This window comes from Mycteria americana, chromosome 10 (genome assembly GCF_035582795.1).
Source record: "Mycteria americana isolate JAX WOST 10 ecotype Jacksonville Zoo and Gardens chromosome 10, USCA_MyAme_1.0, whole genome shotgun sequence".
NCBI lineage: Eukaryota > Metazoa > Chordata > Aves > Ciconiiformes > Ciconiidae > Mycteria > Mycteria americana.
Window position 1 is genome coordinate 3,520,505 of NC_134374.1, and position 19,316 is coordinate 3,539,820.

The 19,316-nt window shown below is 39.2% G+C and overlaps 1 protein-coding gene across 3 annotated transcripts in view; it reads left to right on the forward strand.

The window, feature by feature from the left end:
- The window catches only part of AFF2 (ALF transcription elongation factor 2), a 345,448-nt gene that overhangs the window by 208,563 nt on the left and 117,569 nt on the right, over positions 1-19,316 (forward strand). For all 3 annotated transcript variants that reach the window (XM_075513358.1, XM_075513356.1, XM_075513357.1), the window contains exons 5-7: positions 4,113-4,199; positions 6,935-6,971; positions 7,221-7,272. In XM_075513358.1, coding sequence (XP_075369473.1) covers positions 4,113-4,199; positions 6,935-6,971; positions 7,221-7,272 — 176 coding nt within the window. The remainder of the gene's footprint in view (positions 1-4,112; positions 4,200-6,934; positions 6,972-7,220; positions 7,273-19,316) is intronic.

A 19,316-nucleotide genomic window follows, 5' to 3' on the forward strand; every position in this document is an offset into this window, starting at 1 on the left:
CTTAGAAACTTGCAAGTTTAAATCCTTCCCCAGTCCTCTCCTTCCAGTTAGATTGTAATTTGGCCTTGTACCTCTGCAGCCCTTAAAAAGTTTGCTTGGGGTATTTGTATTTTTGGTGATTCATTAGATCGCGTCTGCATGTGTCCTTCTTAGTTACTTACCTGAGGGCTTTTATAGCTGAAAAAAGCAGACTTAGCTGAAGAGACGAGCGTGCCTAGCTCTAATAAATAGAGCACATGGAGTCAATTAAAGCAATGTTTAAATAATTTTCAGAAAGGAGGATGCTTGATGTTACTACATCAGAGGACCACAGTGACTTTTAAGCCAACAAACTGTGCAGGTTTACTTTCTCATTTAATCTCCAGGTCTATAAAAAAATGCACGCTTCCATAGCAGTCATCTACCCACTCCAACAGTTAACATGATTCTGGAATTATTTTAAGTCCAAACCATGTGAAAATAAATCCTAACTCAATTTTGTGGGATTACTTTGTTTCCATTAAATTCCTCTTTAAAGCATTTCATATGCTCGGTTTTATTATTGTTACTTCCAGGAATTTCTAAATACTTCCAAATTTGGATTGATTAAAGTTTTTTAATTTTTCCTGGAAAAAAATATGAATGCAATTCCCTGCCTACTTTCCCATATATAAGATGTATATATAAACTAAGATGTTTATGTATACATCTTAATGGATGCATACACAACACACACACTGTCTGGGTGGTTCTTTATAGTCATAATGTATTAGAAGGTAGATATATCAGATTTCACAAGTTAAACAAAATAGAGCTTAGTGAGTACTTAAAGATGAGGGACCTCCAAAAGAAATTGGGGCATAGCAAAGAATAGTGAAGTCATGTGGATGATTAAACAAATGACATCCTTTCTTCTGATTTTCCAAAGTAATGTGCGTGTGCTTAAGGAACAGGGTAGGAGAGAGTTAAGCAGACAGTCACATCTCTGCAGGATGTAGGGTTGGGGTTTTGACCCTTCACTGAAAACAGCGCAGTGCCATTTTTGTATGTCATTCTGTAGCTCAGTAGTGCTCTGCGTGAGTATAATATGCAGCTGTGTGGTGGTCAGTGTGGGGTTGCTGCCCGTACATTTTGCAGTGACATTTTTCAGATGAGTGAACTCAAAACTTTCTCTATGATCATTCAAGGTTCTTTGGTCAGCGGTGCTGTGGCACCTGTCTGTAGGTAGGTGTAGGTATGTTTCTTTAAGTAACTGTATACATCCTCACCACTTCCACACACAGCGTTTGTTTATATGCTAAGCTTTAAATACTTGTGTTGTTTTGCATGGGTGATCCTATCTGGAATTTTCTATCCAATAATTTTTATTACAGTGATAATTGAAGTGAAATGCTTCAATGTAGCTAGCTTGTACCATTGCAATAGACCTTGATGCCCACAAGGTCACTCTGTAAACATACAGATTGGATAGTCCTAACCTCACTGAAGTTGACTTTTGCCTCTGACCTCAGTGGAGTCAGGATTTCTTACCTTGTAACTGAATTTCCTCAAATAATAGCAGACTCATTTTTCCTTTTCCTGCTGTTTTATGTTCAGGTGTCCCCTAACAGGAAGATGACTAGATTTGCTGACACTTCGGCCCACCGAGTTGGTACACAGTGGACACTAGATGTATTTTGGCAGTGAATAGTCTGAAATACTTGCTGGCATCACCTTCCCATGAATCCTAGGCTCTCTGTCCAGCCTTTTATGCATGGGCAGGAAGAGACTGAGGTCAAGCCTATAATTGCAGTTCTAGAATATGCTTAATTTCTGCCTTCAATCAGGCTGCCTGTCCCTCTTTAAATTATGTGATATAGTCTCTGTTTCATCATTTTGCTATGAAGAGATTTGCCACAAAGCAACCTCTATGGCATAGGATTTGGCAGAGGCATGCAGGATTTGGATTATATTATCTCACAGAAAAGTTCACCGGATGCTTAAATCTTTTTCTGCCTTCCTCTGGGCAGAGGTCAAACAATCAGTGCAATATAATAGTGTACTTCTTGTCATTGCACTGAGCTGCCGCAGCCTCACCCACCGGGAGGGATGAGCTGTTCACGAGCTGTCTCTTTCCTCATTGCCACCGTTTGGGCTTTGTGCAATGAAAACAGGCCCTGAGCTCCACAGGCAGAAACTCTTTCAGGACTGCAGAGACATGAGCAACCTCCCCTGTTTCTCAGTCATCTGCACAAGGAACTGGCAAAGCTTGGCCCCAGGCTGCACTGTCTGTAGATATGTGGCCCTTTACATAAGCCACAGGCGTGTCCATGGTGGAAGCAGAGTGGCAGAGCCCAGTGGGGCCAAGCTGCCAGACCAACCCTGCCCTCCTGACTCTGCCAGGACCAGGAGAGGGCTTCTCTCCATGGTGGTCCTTCCTGGGCTCTGTCCCTTGCGGGGCTCAACCAGACCTTGCTCCAGTAGCAGCATTGCTAAGGGTGGAAATTTGATGGGCTTCAATAAAATACCAGTGCCTAACAGGAGCTTGGGGGAAGTTTACATGTCCACCTGTCCCATTAACTGAGGACCATGGTGCATAGTTTTCCTTTCTCTCTCCTAACCTGTATGACACATGATTTGTGAGGGACAACTGGACACCTGAAACTTCCTGGCTGTATCTTCAGGGAATTATACATTAGCATCCAGCTGTAGCCACCCGGGCCATGTCTTTAGCCCAAATGCACCCACTACACTGGCCTTTTGACAACAGTTATATTTTCTTTAATTAATGGTATTACGTTATATTTTTATTTGTGGAGCGTTTGCAGTGGTTGTCATGTTGCCTACAGAAACTGGTATGTTCAGAAGCTTTGCCGTGACTGGCCCTGGGCTTGCCCAGTGTGAAATAGCAGCTGGGAAGTTTAGTTTACTGCAGTCAGGATTATGGCCATTGCATGCAAAATTTCCTAGATCAGACCCTCTTTTGCTCTTTGTCTCCCTTGTCTCAAGAAAGAATCCTTTCTGAGCTTTGTAGGCAAAGAAAAACAACCAAGACAAAGATATAACAGATTGCTAGAGACAAGTATTACTGCCTTTCTGAATATTTATTAAATTAAAAACAAAGATAAGAGAGAATGGAGCAGTATCTACCATAAAACACACTCATTACAAGGGCATTTACAAGCTCTGCCTAAAACAACACTTTTGTAGTTTCTCTGTTTTACTGATTTTTCCCCCTCCTCTGAACACAAGCCCCAGTCTGCTCCCACCGAGCTCAGTGGGGCGGCGGTTCTAGGCCCCAGTATGAAAAAGCAGGGTGTACACTGTCTCTTCTGCTTGTATTTCATAGCCATGGGCACTTGGGTGATTTCTTTGTAGATAGTTGGAACGTGCGTGTACAAATGAATTAACACACTGATACAGAAAATGAGCGTGTTGCTTAGATGGTTTGGTAGGCAGGTCTTCACCAGAGACTTGGATTTCCTAGTTAAGTATGGGCTTTCTGTGTAACCCCATGCAAATCACCTAATCTCTCAGTCCCTCATTTTAAAATGGAATCGATAGTGCTCTGATGCTGTGACACTGCATACCACAGTAAAAGCCGATGGCTAGCGCTATGAGAAGATGCTTTGGTGCACAGGACACTGTCACCGCTCTCTTGTACACCAGGCATTCATGCTGCAAGCCCACTCCAGCTTTTTCTAGACCTGCCTCTGGTTTATTTTGCCACTAAGAAATCTTGAATAGGGTTGCATTTTGCCACCGTGCAATCCTCTATAGGGTTGCATCCAGTGCAATACAGGAGGGATCCCCTTCCTCCTTGGGCTTTGCAGGTAGAACCCTGTTCTATACCTGTGATATGGCTTCATTCATCCAGCTTGACAGGCTGACCACAGAGGTGGAGTCAGCTGCCACCTGATGAAGACACAGATGGTCAAAATTTTCAAGAGTAAAACCTGTCCTTACCCTTGTTCTCAGGAAGTGCTGCCTGTTGGGTAGTTAAGGTGTTCATCTACCACATAAGGATGGGAGGTGATGCTTCCTTAAGGAATTGCATCTCCAGGCTCAGTGGAGAACACATGATCATTTTTTCCTCTCTTTCGTCTTTATGTATATGAATTTGTTTTCAAAAACATGTTTTTTTTCTTCCCTAGGAGATGACCCATTCCTGGCCTCCTCCTCTTACAGCTATTCACACTCCTGGCAAGGCTGAGCAGACCAAGTTTTCTATCCCAAGCAAGGTACAAGTAGGCTATTACTAGTGACCTGATTAACATTCTGTTCTGTTGAGTGTTCTTCGCTGGAGAGTTTATTTTTGTAATTGGTTCCATTTTAAAAAATTTCTAAGACTATTTTTAGTTGGAAATTCCCAATCAGACTGTTGTTACTAGTAGGGCTGCTTTTTTAAAGCTGCAGAAGTTACAGAGGAGGCAAAATGAACTTTATCTCTGTTGTTATAAGTCTTTCTACATCAAGTACAATACATTTTATTTCTTTGTTTTTCTTCCATTGCTATTTGTGCAATGCAATGGCTGAAGTGGTCATTTGTTCCTACTTAGTGATTGATTGCATGATGAGGTTTAGGTTGCATGGTCAAATTACGGTGACTTAAGATGTTCCTGCATGTGAACAGTGCCATGGGATCTGTCTGTGCGCACACTCCAAGGGCACATGAAGTTGCCCAGTGCAATCCTCAGTATTGGCCTTGTTAAAAGCACGCACCCAGCACTTGCCACGTCAAAAGCATATGCCTGGAGAGTACCTGCAGTTCACCTAATACGCAGTGAATTGTTAAGTTGTATGATTTGAACATGCCTTTAGCCCAAATTCCGTTGTTGCCTTCTAGCAATGATTTTGGTAGCACTGTTGGAGATCGATCTCGTACCCAGGGCAATGATTGCCAGAGGTATCTTTTGCTGGGACCTGAACAACTGTGAGCTGATGATGTTTGGGGAAGGGGAGAACTTCCCCAGGGTGGGAAATCTACACCAGTCTGACATGGAGCTACATAAAAGTTTCTAAAGTCAGGACCTTGGAAAATAGCTTATAAAACTGGTACTGCTTGACATCATGGTTCAAGCAATCAGATCCTGTTTTAGAAGCTGGAATGTGATTTTTCTCTTACTGATTTTATCTGTTTGGCAGATATTCCCCTGTCTGAAATGCAGCCACCATACTTAATTGGAAATTAGCAGTATCTGTGACTCCTTAAAAAAACAAAGCCAGCGCCCAGAATGCCTTACTTTAATGGAATGTGATTGTTACTGCTCTAGCACTGCCATTGCCGCTGCAGTTAACTGCTGCAGCATTAAGCATCAGAAGTCATAATCATGCAAGAGTATAATCCTCATTGCAAATGGGGTTGCAGTCAGTCGGTGAAACTGAAGTCTGACCTGTGTGAATACAGTGAGAGTAGAGGTTTTTGCCCACTGGAAGCTGTATTTTTTTAATTTATACCATCTCTTAATTTAGTGCTCTGTTTTTGATGGGCTCTACAGAAACTGGTCTAAGTCTTGCAGACTGCTGCTGTCTCTATTGGCAGCAGTATAAGCATAGCTTCAGAGAAGCTAAAATTTTGTTTTGCTTTTCTGTTTCTATTAAGTTTTCTTTGAACTTTTAAGATCCACATCAAAGTTAATTTCTGGGCACGTTAAATGTTGATCCTAAAATTCTTGACCATATAACTTCAATACAATATATAAATTAGATTTTTTTTTTTGAGCTAGCATTTCAGGAAATAGGCAAGCGCATAAATGTTTTCAAGTTTGCTAGTTTTACTTGAAAAAATACAACAGAAATGTCTCTTCAGAACATCACATTAAATCAATTACAGCTAGCCAAATTATAGATCTTAGACCTAATGTGGCTAGATTGTGCAGCCATATAAACCAGAGACGGGCACTATTAGAAGTTCTCAATTTAACTGTTAAAAAAAAAGTATCCTCATGAGAAATGTATATAAAAAAGTGTGATAAAAAAGGTGGAACTTATCAGAACAATTTATCCCTTTGACATTCAAAGTTAAAGTGCCATGTTTACTCTTAGGGCATGATTTACTTCACAAGGGACTGACTGACAGCACAGTATAATATTAGGAACTAGTAATGCCCTAAGAGGAAGTGCAGTGAGGGCTTTAATGACTTTAACATCCTACAGAACTAACACTTCTAGCAAAGTAGTGCCTGGCTGTAAGATGAGGTTGTAAATAACACCTTAATTTCAAATGATCAAACTCTGCTTGGAAGGAAAGCTGATTACAATCACTGTGGACTATAAAGCCTAGAGAAAAACTAAGCAAGAAAACACTGTGACATTAAGGAAGCGGCTTAGTTATTGTGAGCCAACAAGAATCCCGGCATTAGCATGCTCAGTGTTACAAGCCAGATTCTTTGCTGGTTTAAAGTGGTTATACTTCCATTGATTTCATTGGATTTGGACCAATTTCCATCAGATGAAGATCTGCTTCCTGCATCTTTATCAAATCCTGTGTGTCACAGTCCAAATAAAAACAGTGACTATCAATAAAAGGTTACTGTATTTCCAAGCAGTGAGATTAAAAAAAAGAACAGCAGTGGTGCTGAATTTAATGCATAGTTGCATTCATGCTGCGGTCTAAATTGTACATCATAGATGGCTCATACACACATCCATGGCCCAGCCTGGAAAAGGCTAGGAGCACTGCGGGTATAAATCTGTGCAGTGTCTCCATAAAGGGGGTATGTAGATTTACAGCAGCTGAGGACAAGCTCTTGTCTGAACTGTGAAAGGGTCCCTCAGTGGTGCTCTGTCTCCACAGTTAATGTTTTTTTAAACTAATGTCACTGGTGCTGCCTTAACAATCACATGATCCCTTCCCTGTGCCATCTCCTTCCCTGTTTGTGTAATGCCAGTGCCCTTAATCTAGCAAGCTAAGATATATCTTACCTTCTTCACCTTATTTAACTAACACTGACATTTTGTGTGTTCTTCTTTGTAGGACTCCCAACATCTGACCTCAGGATACAATGTACAAAGTAGGTCTTTATCATCCTAGTCCTAACAGTCAGGGTTGGGTATTTTTTTTCCTGCTTAACATCATTAAAACAAAGGCTAAAAAATTAATTTCTATGGTACTAAAGCAGATCATTTCCATTTTTTATTACATGTTATGCATTGTGGCATGTTGTGAAACCAAGTATAATTAGATGGGCTGACAGCTTTGGGTGCATTTTAATTCTACAGTAATCTTTTGACATTTGAAAATGTGTTTCCTTTGTTTGCAGAGTGGAGTGATCCAGCAGGGAAAGTTGCAACTAAGTCAGTGCCACAAAAGTCGTAAGTATTATTATTTCCAGCTTTAAATCTCGTTTTAAATTTATCATAAAGAATGAGCTTATTTCTCCAAAGGTAACTAAAATCTAGCTCTGCTCATAATCTTGTCCTGGTGTTCAGGTGTTCTCAGTAGTCCTTAAAAATTAGCCATAAACCAGTTTTATGTTTTCAGTGCTTATTACTGTTTCTTCTTTTTAAGCATTAGCTAACAGAGGTATGTGTGAAAGATTAGTTTATTAAGCAGAAATAATGCTGATCTTAGTTGTACAGCTTGCCAAAATTAAATCACTTTTATGCTTCTCTCATCAGATACTAAGCCTCTTACAATAGAAAATGCAACCCAATGAACAGATGATGCAGGAATTTTAACATTCATACAGCAAGAGAGAGTAAAACACATCATACGGAATGATTCTACTAGCTGGTGTTGAAAAGCTGGTCTTGAGTTTCATACACTTTGAAACAGCTGAAAATCACAGATGATCTATAAATATGACAGTTGAAAATTGTGGAAGAGCTAATTCTCCATTGTGTTAAAACCATTTTTCTTTGGTGCTTCTGTGGTGTAAGGCTGCAATAATGTAGCAGTGAGTTGAGACTGAACTGGTTTTTTTACTTTTACCCCAGGATCTCAAAGTAATTTGCAAACAGGAATGAAATAATAACTTTGAAAAGTAGGTTGTTGTTTTTATACTTATGAAAATGTGGCGGTCTGATTTCAGTTCAGAGCTGCTATTTTTTTTAGTGTTCAAGTGTTTTAAACTACTGAATGCAGAACGGCACTAGCTTAACTGACATTTGTGTAAATGCAGTATGTTCATTTAAAATTACTTCAAAATTATTCTGGTGGTTCCCCTTAATCTACTAAGGACATAATTTTAAGTAAATCCCTATAGGGGAAGAAAAATCAATGCAGAGATACCTACATAGGTTTTTAAAATTAATTTAAATATATGGATTCTTAGTGCAAGTTTGCATACAGGAAAGGACTTGTTGGCGTTCAGTGATCTGTCTGTGACCATGTAAGAGATGCGGGACTAGACTAGATGTGGGTGCCGAATCCATTGATGTACTCACCAGGCTCTGAAGGTCCAGTTCTTTACTCATAAACTCAAGTCATGGAAGTACTCAATCAAATAAAGTTTGTTGAGTAAAGCTTTACAAAATTATGGTTAAACGACTAATTCAATTTTTAAATTAAATGTTTTTTTCTTCAGATTGAATGAGAACTGGATAGGAATGCTAATGATAAATAGATTAATTTGCATGAATAACATTTATTTACGAAACTTACTAACAAATTAGGTTTTGCCCTTTGCTATTTCATTTCCAGTAATGGCTTGGGTTTTTTAAAGGATCTAGCCACTGTTCTTGGTAACAGAATGGGTGCATTCATGTTTCAGAACATCTAAGTGATCCAAACCTAACATCAAGCACATTCCGTAGTAAAAAAAAAAATAGAAAAATATTATTACATCTTAAAATGATTTTTCTCCTAAAGCAAGTATATTTGGATTCCACTGTGAAAAATATTTTAGTGAGTATACCATAAAATACAATATTTCAATAGTTTGTAACCAACAGTAATACATTTGTCAATCATGGTTTATAGTTATAAGCTGAATTTCAAAAGAACAGTGCTTCAGAGCTCAGTGGTATATAGTGCATTTAATGGGACCAAAGCTCTCTATAGGAAGCCTGATATAAAACCTGAAGACACTGAGTACGTTTTATGAACCAGTTGCTCTCTGTTCTGCTGCTTGATCTAAAGTTCCAGGACTATCAATCAGATTTCTGCTGCAATGAACTGCCTTCTTATGGTAGGTGATAGATTTTACACATGAGAGATCAGAACTGCAATAAAGCTACTTTTATTTTTAGCTTCCAAATGAAGATCAGCTAACCCATTACTATCACTTTTTCTCTTTTACTGCAGAAAAATTGTTAAGGCTGCGTCTAAGAATTTCCATAGGGCTTTGGGAGGTTAGAAGGCAGTCCACTGTGAGACTTGGTATTACGAGGCAAATTTGTTTCTTTAGATCTGCGTGTGCAGTTACCACCACTTTCACTGGGAATTACAGTACTTGAGGACATAATGAAATTAAAGCAGAGAGTGGTGCAGAAAGACGTAATGGTATCAAGTAGAGCTGGATAGTGTGATCCAAATAAACCCTGATAGATTGACAGCTCCTGCAGTCATTGTGTGTTTTAGTATTTCTCAGATTGCAGTTGTATTAAGAAGGATTGAATCTTTCTAACATTGGTCAGTTTCAGGGGTATTGGAGCCTATGAGTGAAATTACAGTCCACCTTAGCCCCAGTAACATTTGTTGCTACACTGTCAACCACACAGCATGACCTTACTGACTTCAAAACTGTATCCCCCACCAATTCCTTATATATTTTGTCAATGGGATCTGTTATCTGTATTTCAGTTTGATCAATTCTGACTGAATTTGGGTTTGATCATCTGTGTGCTTTGTTAGGGACCTTTTAACCTGGACTTGTTTCTAGATATTCCCCGGTTTTTTTAAGTTTCTATGCAATTCAAGTGAAACTTAACTTATATTTTCCATTTACATTGGTCCTAGTGACAGTCATATAGATTCCATTGGCTTTATTAGAAATCCATAGGAATTGGTAGTAATGCACTTGCATTCACTGTATCGCTGAGTTATACCATGACTAGTTGACCAATATATGCAGAACAAAGATACCTTCATGATGGTGTATTCTGCTCCAGCAGCCAAGCTGCCTGTATGTCGTTACAGAACTCAGGTGTAGAAACATTGGCATCATGGAAGATCAGACCAAAGGGATGTATGGTCTTTGCAAAATAACCTTTCAGGTGTGTGCTTCTAGGGGGAAGAATGGAGGCAACATACTGCAAGGTAGATTAATTGACCAATGTCTTGCTTTTGTAGGGGAATGCAAGATGCATGACTTCTTGTCTAAGTAAAGCTTTCTGAAATACGAAGTTCATCCTTTTTATACTATTTCAATGTACTTTATTACATCCACATGCTGGAGAAACCCAATCCCCAATGCTTTGCAGCAGGTAAAATAGAAGGTAGCGTAGCTGGGATTGTGTCTGAATTCTGCACCTATGTTGTACATGAGTATGTGTACATGTAACTAACCTCAGATCCTAATTTCTACTCAAAAATCTTGACAATGAAATTTTGCACACTGATGTGCACGCGTGTGTGTATACTGTGGTGAATTTTTATAGCTGAAATTAGGCTATGTAAACGTACGGCACTTGGCTTCCCTTTTTTTTAATTTCAAATTCACTGTAAATCTCCACTGGGTATTGTGCAGTCAGTTTTCAGCCAGTCTACTCTGATTATTTTATTATGAAGCATAGTAAGCAGGAACAGATAAGGTGCAACCAATTGCACTGAGAAGGATTTTCTGTCAACTTCCATGAATTTGAGGGTACGAACTCAGCTCGCAACTTAGGTTTCTGTTATATAATTACCATTGCAAGTATGTCATCCTCAAACATCCAGTCCTTTTGTTCTGTTTTGGTTGTTAGCATTTGGCCTCTGTCCAGTTGGAAACTACCCAGCACCTTTTTAATCAAGCACATCCTGTGTTTCGAAATCATACTGCAGAGTAGTCTTGGGTAGTTTCCATAAAAGCCTAGCTAAAAAGAAGAATGTAATCATAATGGTATTCTTCCCCTGTCATAAAATTACTTCCTATACTTACTGTATTAATACAGTATTAAAAGGCCCTTCTCATGGGCTCAGTGAACTACCGGAAACCATTTAAAAACTTAGAGCAGCAAATTTTTATGGATCAGTCAAAACCAACTTATTTTACCTTTATAGAGTCCTTGTTATCCATCGTACTTAAGGATACACAACCTATGGGGGCTAGAGAACAGCTAAATACAGTGGGCTCAAAAACAAAACAAGCAGCTGAAACTCTTTGTGTGATATTTCAGCAAGGATTTTTCAAAGGCCGTTCACCATTGGTTTCAGTTGGGCCAAGATTTCACTTCATGGTTCTAAAAAAATTTCAGTAAATACCAGTACTTTTTTAATCCCAAAGTTTATCATAATACTTGATGGAAGCCTGTTTGAAAATGGAAATGCGCTTCTTGACATCTATCTACTTTTCATAAGTATCTAATGGCTTTTTGGAAGTTCTCCACTGTGTCAGGGACAGCCACCTGGGAGCATGGAAAACAAAATTTGGCAGCATGTTCAAGCTATGAATTAAAGGTAATTCACGGTTTGAAATGAACCAGCATGAGGTCCCTATTAAGAGTAATCAGGCATCAAGAGGATTTTACAACAAGGATTGTATATTGGATAATGCGACAACAAGTAATGTTGTTATTCAGAAAGTTCAAATCAAGAAGCACTGGTGAATTCTTAATATTGAAAGGAATCAGTTTTAAAAAACTGGGATTCATTCAATGTTGATGCATCATTTCCAGTTCAATCACATGAACCAAAAATGTAAAATTCACCTCCAACTGGAATAGGAAGAAGGTTTCTATTTATGTATCCAACTCTATATGTGAGTTCGGTCACAATCCAGCCCAGGTGTAATACACTGAACAAGCTGAAATTTTAGTATTTCTAATTACAGTTTTTAATCGATCATATCAAAGCATAAGAGCATCAATTGATCCCACAGTGTTGATAGCCTGCTTTCTTTTATAGCTTACATTCATTTTCACTTAGCGAGTGTGGCAAGCTTTAATCATTAGACTAAGTACTGCCTATTTGTTAGAAGTAGAAAGTTCCAAAGATATTCCCTCTGGGTAAACTGGGAAAGTCATGAATACAAGGGATTTACACTGCCATGTACAAATTATGATAAGTGAAACAACAGTGGCATGTAATTGGAACTCCATTAATCTTTAGAGAGCTCCAGTGCACCATATTAAAGGGACAAATAGCAAATGAAAATAAAGGGTCTGTTTTGATAAGATGTCATTCATCTTTCATATTTACTGTTTTGTTTTGTTAGTTCGAAGTTTACTTTGCATCCTTTTGCCTCCTAAGTTCTTGGGTTTGGAGCAATGATAGTCAGTCAAGATTGTATCACTTTGTTCTTCACTGCTGCAGGCTTTTCCTTTTGAGCAAAGTACTAAGTAACTGGGACTAAAACATACAAGCATTTCATGTGGACAGTTGCCTATAGAAGCAAATTTGCAAAATATTTCAGCTGCTGTGAACTACGTTAAAGTCCAGTGTCATAATTAAAAGCCCTGTATCCTTGAAGATAAGCCCATTATTCAAAATAATTTCTAAATTAGACTTTTAATTTGTTTTCATTATTCAGCTGGCTCATATACAGTTTAACCTCCCTGTCAAAATAAAGTTATTTCCTAATACATTCTTTTCCATGATCTCTTTCTCCTGACATGTTTATAAATCAGTTTAAAAGATTGTGGGAACAGAACTAAATTAATTCTCTTATATTTTGCTGCTCAATGTTGAATAATTTTTCTTGACTATCAGAGACTTATATAATTACTGCCTTTAAGACTGCCTGAAACAAGCTAACCAACTGCATTCTTGCCAGCGCTGCTGATTGCAACTCAAGTGAGCGCTGAACCATTTGAATTTCTTCTGATACTCTATAACCCCCCATTAAAAATTCAACATTTATTTGCCCTAACTAACGAGTAGCAGTTGAAATATTTTGTTCTCAAGTAGGATGTACTACTGCGTCACTGCCAAATGTATGCAACCGCTGAACTGCAACCATCAAAGTGTCTGTATTAATAGAGACAGGTAAATGACACACATTAACATGCTTGGATTTGGGATGTATTTCCCTGCCACTAGGTACCGATTCCCATTTTGGAAACTGGTTAGACTGCAAATCTGCCACAGGTTTCCCTGTATTTAAACAGCTTTTCCACAGGCAGCAGCATATGTTGTGCCTTCATGGCTTAAGGCCAGTCTCAAACCAACCTCCCAATTTACATTTCTGTGGGATGGAATCACTTCCGAGCTTCAGTGCAACTTCAAACATTCATTTTGAAAAACAAATGTACTCAAATCTGAAAATGTAAATCAGGAGAGAGCAGAGGAAGCCACCACACTCAGTGCCTCTCCCACCATTTGTTTTGTGAGCTGCACTCTTGCTGATAAAATGCATATAAACTAACTTCTTGCTTGGCTTTCTGGCCACCATAATTTGGACCTCACCCTGCTCCCTTTTGTCTTAACTCTGACCTGTCAGTAAATTTCAGGTTCAGAGCCAAGCCATTTCTCTCTCTGCCTCTTTCTTCCTGATGCTCTTTGCTCTAGTCCCTTTCATTCTTACTGTCTTATCTTACTGGCTTTGTAGACTTCAGTAGCCTGAGACAAACTGAGAAAATTGTCACCCAGATTCACCGGCACCATGCTGCAAAAGAGTCATAATGGGAAATGGGTGATAAGCTTGAAAGAAGAATGGATTTTGCCAGGAAGCTTGGCATTCATAATACCAGAGTGGGCTTGAAACTCCCAATTTGTGTCCTAAATATCCTAGGTAAGACTAACAGCCACTTTTCCTAATATCACAACTTAATCCCTTGCATCTTTCCTCTGAATCCCTCTGACAACCCCAATAATCCACCACATTTTTCTCAGCTTTACACTCTCCATCCAGAGGAACTTATATTGCTACCATTATCCTTTGGGCTGAGGGCTCAGCAGGGCTCCAAAGCCTATCAGTTTTCTGGCCAGAGGGCTTATTTTTTATGAAGTGAAGTTCTCACAACACCCCATGGGGCTAGGCCACGCTCACTGCATTATCCTCCGTCTTGGATAGCCCTTGGAGCCACAGATTCAGAATAGCTTTACCTTACAAATAGATCCTCCCAAACGGTGAAAAAGGAAAATATTCCCCACTGCTGGGCTAATTACTGTTCTAAATTCCTGGAGGAAGAACTGCTTCCCTCACTTGTGTCCATGCATCTCGGAAAAATGCATTTTGAGACTTCCCTAATGCTGTAACCACAGCTTCCCAAAAAAATGATGTAACCCTGGAGGAGCAGGGAGATGTCTGTAGCCTTACGCCAGTAGGTGCAAACCAATTGTTTAATTAAAATCCATGTTATGGAAAACACAGGAGGGGGCCTAGAAAATTGGCAAATAAAAAGTTATTTCCTTATTTCCCCAGGAGCTTTTTATCCTTCAAGATAAAAATAGTAAACAAAATCTGAAAGTAGTTTAGCTTTCAGGAAATTGTCCCTTACTGGAAAGTCTTGTGTAGTCAAAATGCTTCACAAAAAGATCTTTACAGGTTTTGAAAGGAGGATGTTGACTCATCTACCTCATTCTGACAAGAAAGACTTAAATGCAGCTGTCAGGCTCATCTCAGTCTGCAGAAGTAGTAAGCATCTCCAGTAATGAGGGGATTGCTTTCACAGCTATTTACCTGTAGACTCTACTGAAGTATTTGCTTTTGGGGTATCCCTGATCAGTTACAGGCACGTAACTGTGTTTTAAGGACATATATGTGCTTTTCTGCAGAGAGGAATGCAAATCAGTGCTGCCCATGTTTGATTGAGCATGAATTTCAATAGTTCCAGACAAATTTGAAAGCCCATACAAATCATATAGCTTCAAGTCTGGCTGTGTGCTAGACTGGAATTTTTTGTTAGGTCAGACCTTTATCTCAGCTTCTTTTTGTGGCTCTTTATGGGGAGATTGAAGAGGAACTGAAACTGGTGACCTGTCTTGACCTTTAGTACTGGATTAAAATTCCAACTTGCTGCCATAGCAACGGGGCCTTGAAAATTAGATCCTGACAGAAGCAGGGAGAAACTTAAAACTGCAACTGCTGCACTGAACTGAAGAAAGGTTGCTTACAATTGTCAGTGACAGGCTCTTAATTGAAATAATCTGCCTTTCCCTGTACTTAAAAAAATAAGGAAGAGAGAAATGAAAAAAAAAAAAACCAAACACCAACCAGAAAACTGTGTCTGGATTTGTTTTTTAGGCAAAAATCTGTTGTGATTCAAAGTAAAGCACATGCTGCAGAATCCAGCACAGACTCTGATATTAGAGGTGGCAGCAAGGGAACCTACGTGGTGAGAAGGGAGCCAGACATGCACTCGCAAAGGTCTAAACCACCCAGACCAGACTAGTAGCAGGAGCCAGACAGTGACTAGTGTTAAATCACAGGTTAACTTTCTGGTTTTTTCTCCTTTAACCCGACACCAGGGATCAAAAGAGACATCAGTGTCGCATCTGACTCCCAGGATCCATGCAATTATCTGTTCTGTAGATGTAAAGGGATAAACATAAGCTAGACAGTGCTATTTCAGATCAAGTGTGATAAAAGTTACTCATTTTCCAATCTAATCAATGCAACAGTCAGAGGGAGATAATAGTGCAAGTCCTTCACTGCTAAAGGAGGTTAAGTTGTATTTTTTCCCCATGTAGAGCAGAATGCAGTTGTAACCTTAAGGGAGAAGGTGCTGAGGGTCACATAAAGGATTTCCTCCCCTTTTCCACTTTACCCAGGAATCCACCTCATCCCAAAATCAAATAACCTTGAAGATCAGGTTGCAACACCGTCTCATGTTAACTTGTGGCTTTCCCCAAACACCCGAGGGTCCTGAGGATGCTCTGAGGGTCCTGCTCCCCTTCCCAAGGCACAGAAGGACCAGAACGACCCCCCAGTCACACAGGGGGATGCTGCCTCCTAGCAGCCACTAGCCCTTCTTTCTAAAGTCCCTGTAAGGATTGCTGTCTTCTTCATATTAAAAAAAAAAATAGAAAATCATATAAATGTATAGGTTTTACATATCAGATAAAGGAGGTTTCTTAATGGACAAATAGATACCGTTGAATTGGATTAGATGCTCTGTGCAGCCAGATAACTGCAGCAGAATCACACTGGATTGTAGATACTATATATAGCTAAATGAAAGTTTAACAATTGTAGGTAGATGGCATTGAATTTTTGGAAGAGACAGTTCTGTCAAAGCTTAGTGTCCAAACTTAATGCAAAATCCTAAGACCATGTTTGGAGTCTGAGTTCAAGTAGAAGGCGTGCACAGAAAAATACTTCCTTTAGTTTTCTTTAGACTGTACTACCAAAGTATTGGATTTGTTATGTATTGGTGTATTGTATAATTATAGGATCAGAGGAAATATTACAGATGTTCACAAACACAAAATTTTGGGTAACGTGTTTTGTATCATTCACTGCATGGTTTAGAGATAATGTTTATCACCAATACTGTCCATTATCAAGGGCAGGTAAGAATTAAGCAAGTGCAGATTGTGTTGAAATAATGCATTGTATCATCTTAACAAAACACTGATTTCTGGAGTAGACTGTTAACTTGATACACAGTAGAAAGTGGGTGAGTAGATGAGCAGTTTTCTAACAAAGGAAAACAAAATCCACTTAACATTTCTCAGGCTCTGAGATATGTGCTTCAGTAATGTCAGACAGTTAAAAATAGAGGCTATTATTTGAAATTTCAAGTGTCAAATTAATTCCTAGAGTAAGTTAGTTATTTCAGAGGAGTTGCTGTCAGAGATGAATTTGGCCCGTCCTGTTCTACACTTGCCACTGTTACCATTTCCTGCAAAGCACCACTAATTCTGCCTTAATTACTGTCAGACTCCTGGACTATGGAGCCCTGGAGTATCTGGCAATAAACTTGTGTTTTGCTGGGAGGGAAGGTAAAGAAACATTTAAATAGGTTTTTAAAATAAGCATGAAATCTCTGAAGATGTACTGTTGTAGTGCATGCTGTATATCAAAATATATAAGCATCTAGTTGTAACAATGGCTTTGTAAACACATTACTGAGCAAACTATGAAAAGTAATCCACCAAGGGGCTGTTTCCCTAACTCATAAGCACTAAGTTAAGAGCCCACTGCTATAAAGTAGATATGTACTGTTAAAAAATACTTCCTTTTATGTGAGATTATTTTGTGTTAAGCCCAATAGATGATTCTTTTTTTATTTTTAGATGCATATCTTTTAATGCTTGGAAATATTTGTGTTTAAGGCAAAAGTCAGCTGTCCTCAGAAAAGCCATGAATAATTCATTAATATGTGAACATGGGGCAAACAATGCTTAAGGGTGGCATGAAAGTGCCCACATGCACCTCCCGTGGGCAGAGTGCAGCAGCGTCATGCAGTCCTACTACAGCTATCTGCTAGCTTTTTGTGGAATTACAATATTGCGGTGTATAATGAGAAAAGCCTTCAGCACTGTCATTCCTTTTAGCAGCCTGCAGGCATGGCCGGAGGGGTGGTTGGAGCCCACCTCTGGGGCATGCGGAGCCTCCTCGCTCCCGAGCCCTGCGGTGGCTTGCTGAGCTTTCAGCTGCTCCAGGGCAGCCGCACTGCAGCAGGGCTGTAGGCTGCTTACCCAGGAGCACAATGTCTTATAGCCATTTTGGAGGCCACAGTTTCCAACTAATCTTGGCACAGCTGTCAATCACATGTGCATATCACTTGCCTCCATATCCCCACCCCAAACCAGTTCAGAGCAGCCTGCTGCAAAATAGAAAAGGCATGAGGTAAACCATGCCACGGTATGAATAGTCCTGATCTCGTGTTGGCATCGTGCCTCATGCCTGGCTGAGGAGCCTTCCCACCATGCATGCACCATGCAGTTCATGGGTAATGTCAACAAGGGAAGGGAGATCACAACCAGAGAAGATCTGAATTCTGGGTTGATAAGCTTTTCTGCATTCACCCATCATGTCTTCTTTCAAAGCAAACAGCAATGTTCCTGGTGACTACAGGGGGAGTTTGCTCAGATAGTGTGCGGCTCATTCTCAGAGGGATTTTATTCAGGAAATTGTACAACTTGAGTAAGAAAAGGTGTTAAGCGAATTATATACAAACTGGATATGGAATTAATCTGCCATAGCCAAAAACCAGTAAAAGCTCCTGTATTGCCAATTGCTGACATTTCTTGCAGTTCTGTAAATTGTGCAGCTATGCAAACACTGAGCTAAAAATCCACCGTCACCTTCCTTCTCCAAAATACAGAACTTTCTATTCTATTTTGCTTTAGCCAAAGTGTTACATACTATTATTATTATTAATTGACTCTTGTGAATTAAAAAAACAACACAAGGATTGATATTGGTTGGATCCTTGGTAATATATGGTACACAGCTCAGACTGATTAATACCAGCGAGAGAGCATTCATTGATTTTGTTTGTTTTGTCTCAACCAGTGGAAAAAGTACCTATTTAGGGGATTGGAGAAAATTTATATGGTTGAAATCTCAGATATGACTGATCATGGTGCTGTACTTAGAAGTAATGGGAGATTGAGACTTTTCAGAAGAAAGAGCAATATGCTTGGTTATGAAGAATTTGCAGGACTCTTTTATTAGTATAACAATATGGTGTTCCTGCACTGTTGTGCTTTTAAAGACTAAAGGCTTTAATAAACAGCTGTTGTTCATCTGTAGTAAGTTTTAAAAAGTCCATTCTGACAGGTAAAATTACTTCACATGTAGTCTACAGAACACGCACCACGCATTGTATTAAAAAAAGAATAAAGCAAACACAATGAATCTGTTAAATCGTAATGGCTCCCAATCGTGACAAATTTGCAGATTAAAGCTCATTGAATACACATTTAAATGATAAATGATAATGGCTCGGAAAGAGCCATTATGATCTATTTCATCGATAATCCACATTTTTTGCCTTGTAACTACAACAAGGATGAACATAATGGATACTGCCTGATGAAAAAAATATTTTGTTTATGAAAGAGAATCAGAGAAAAGAAATTCTCAGATTAAGAAATTTAAGTGGTTGTTACTGTTTGTTTATGTTGTTTATACATGACAGATTTTCCCCATTATTAATATTAATCATTTACAGCTCCAGAGCTTGTACTCGGAAAAAAAGCATGTTTAGTCTTAGTATCCCTCAAACTGCAGTTGATTTCACTGAGTTTTGGAAAGCGTAAGTAAGCAGAATGAAGCAGGGATGCAGAATTAAACATTCAAGGTTTTCAACTGCAGATTGTTCAGCACTCGTGAGCACCCAGTCCCACACAGTTTGTCCCACAAACAAACCTGTCATGTTTC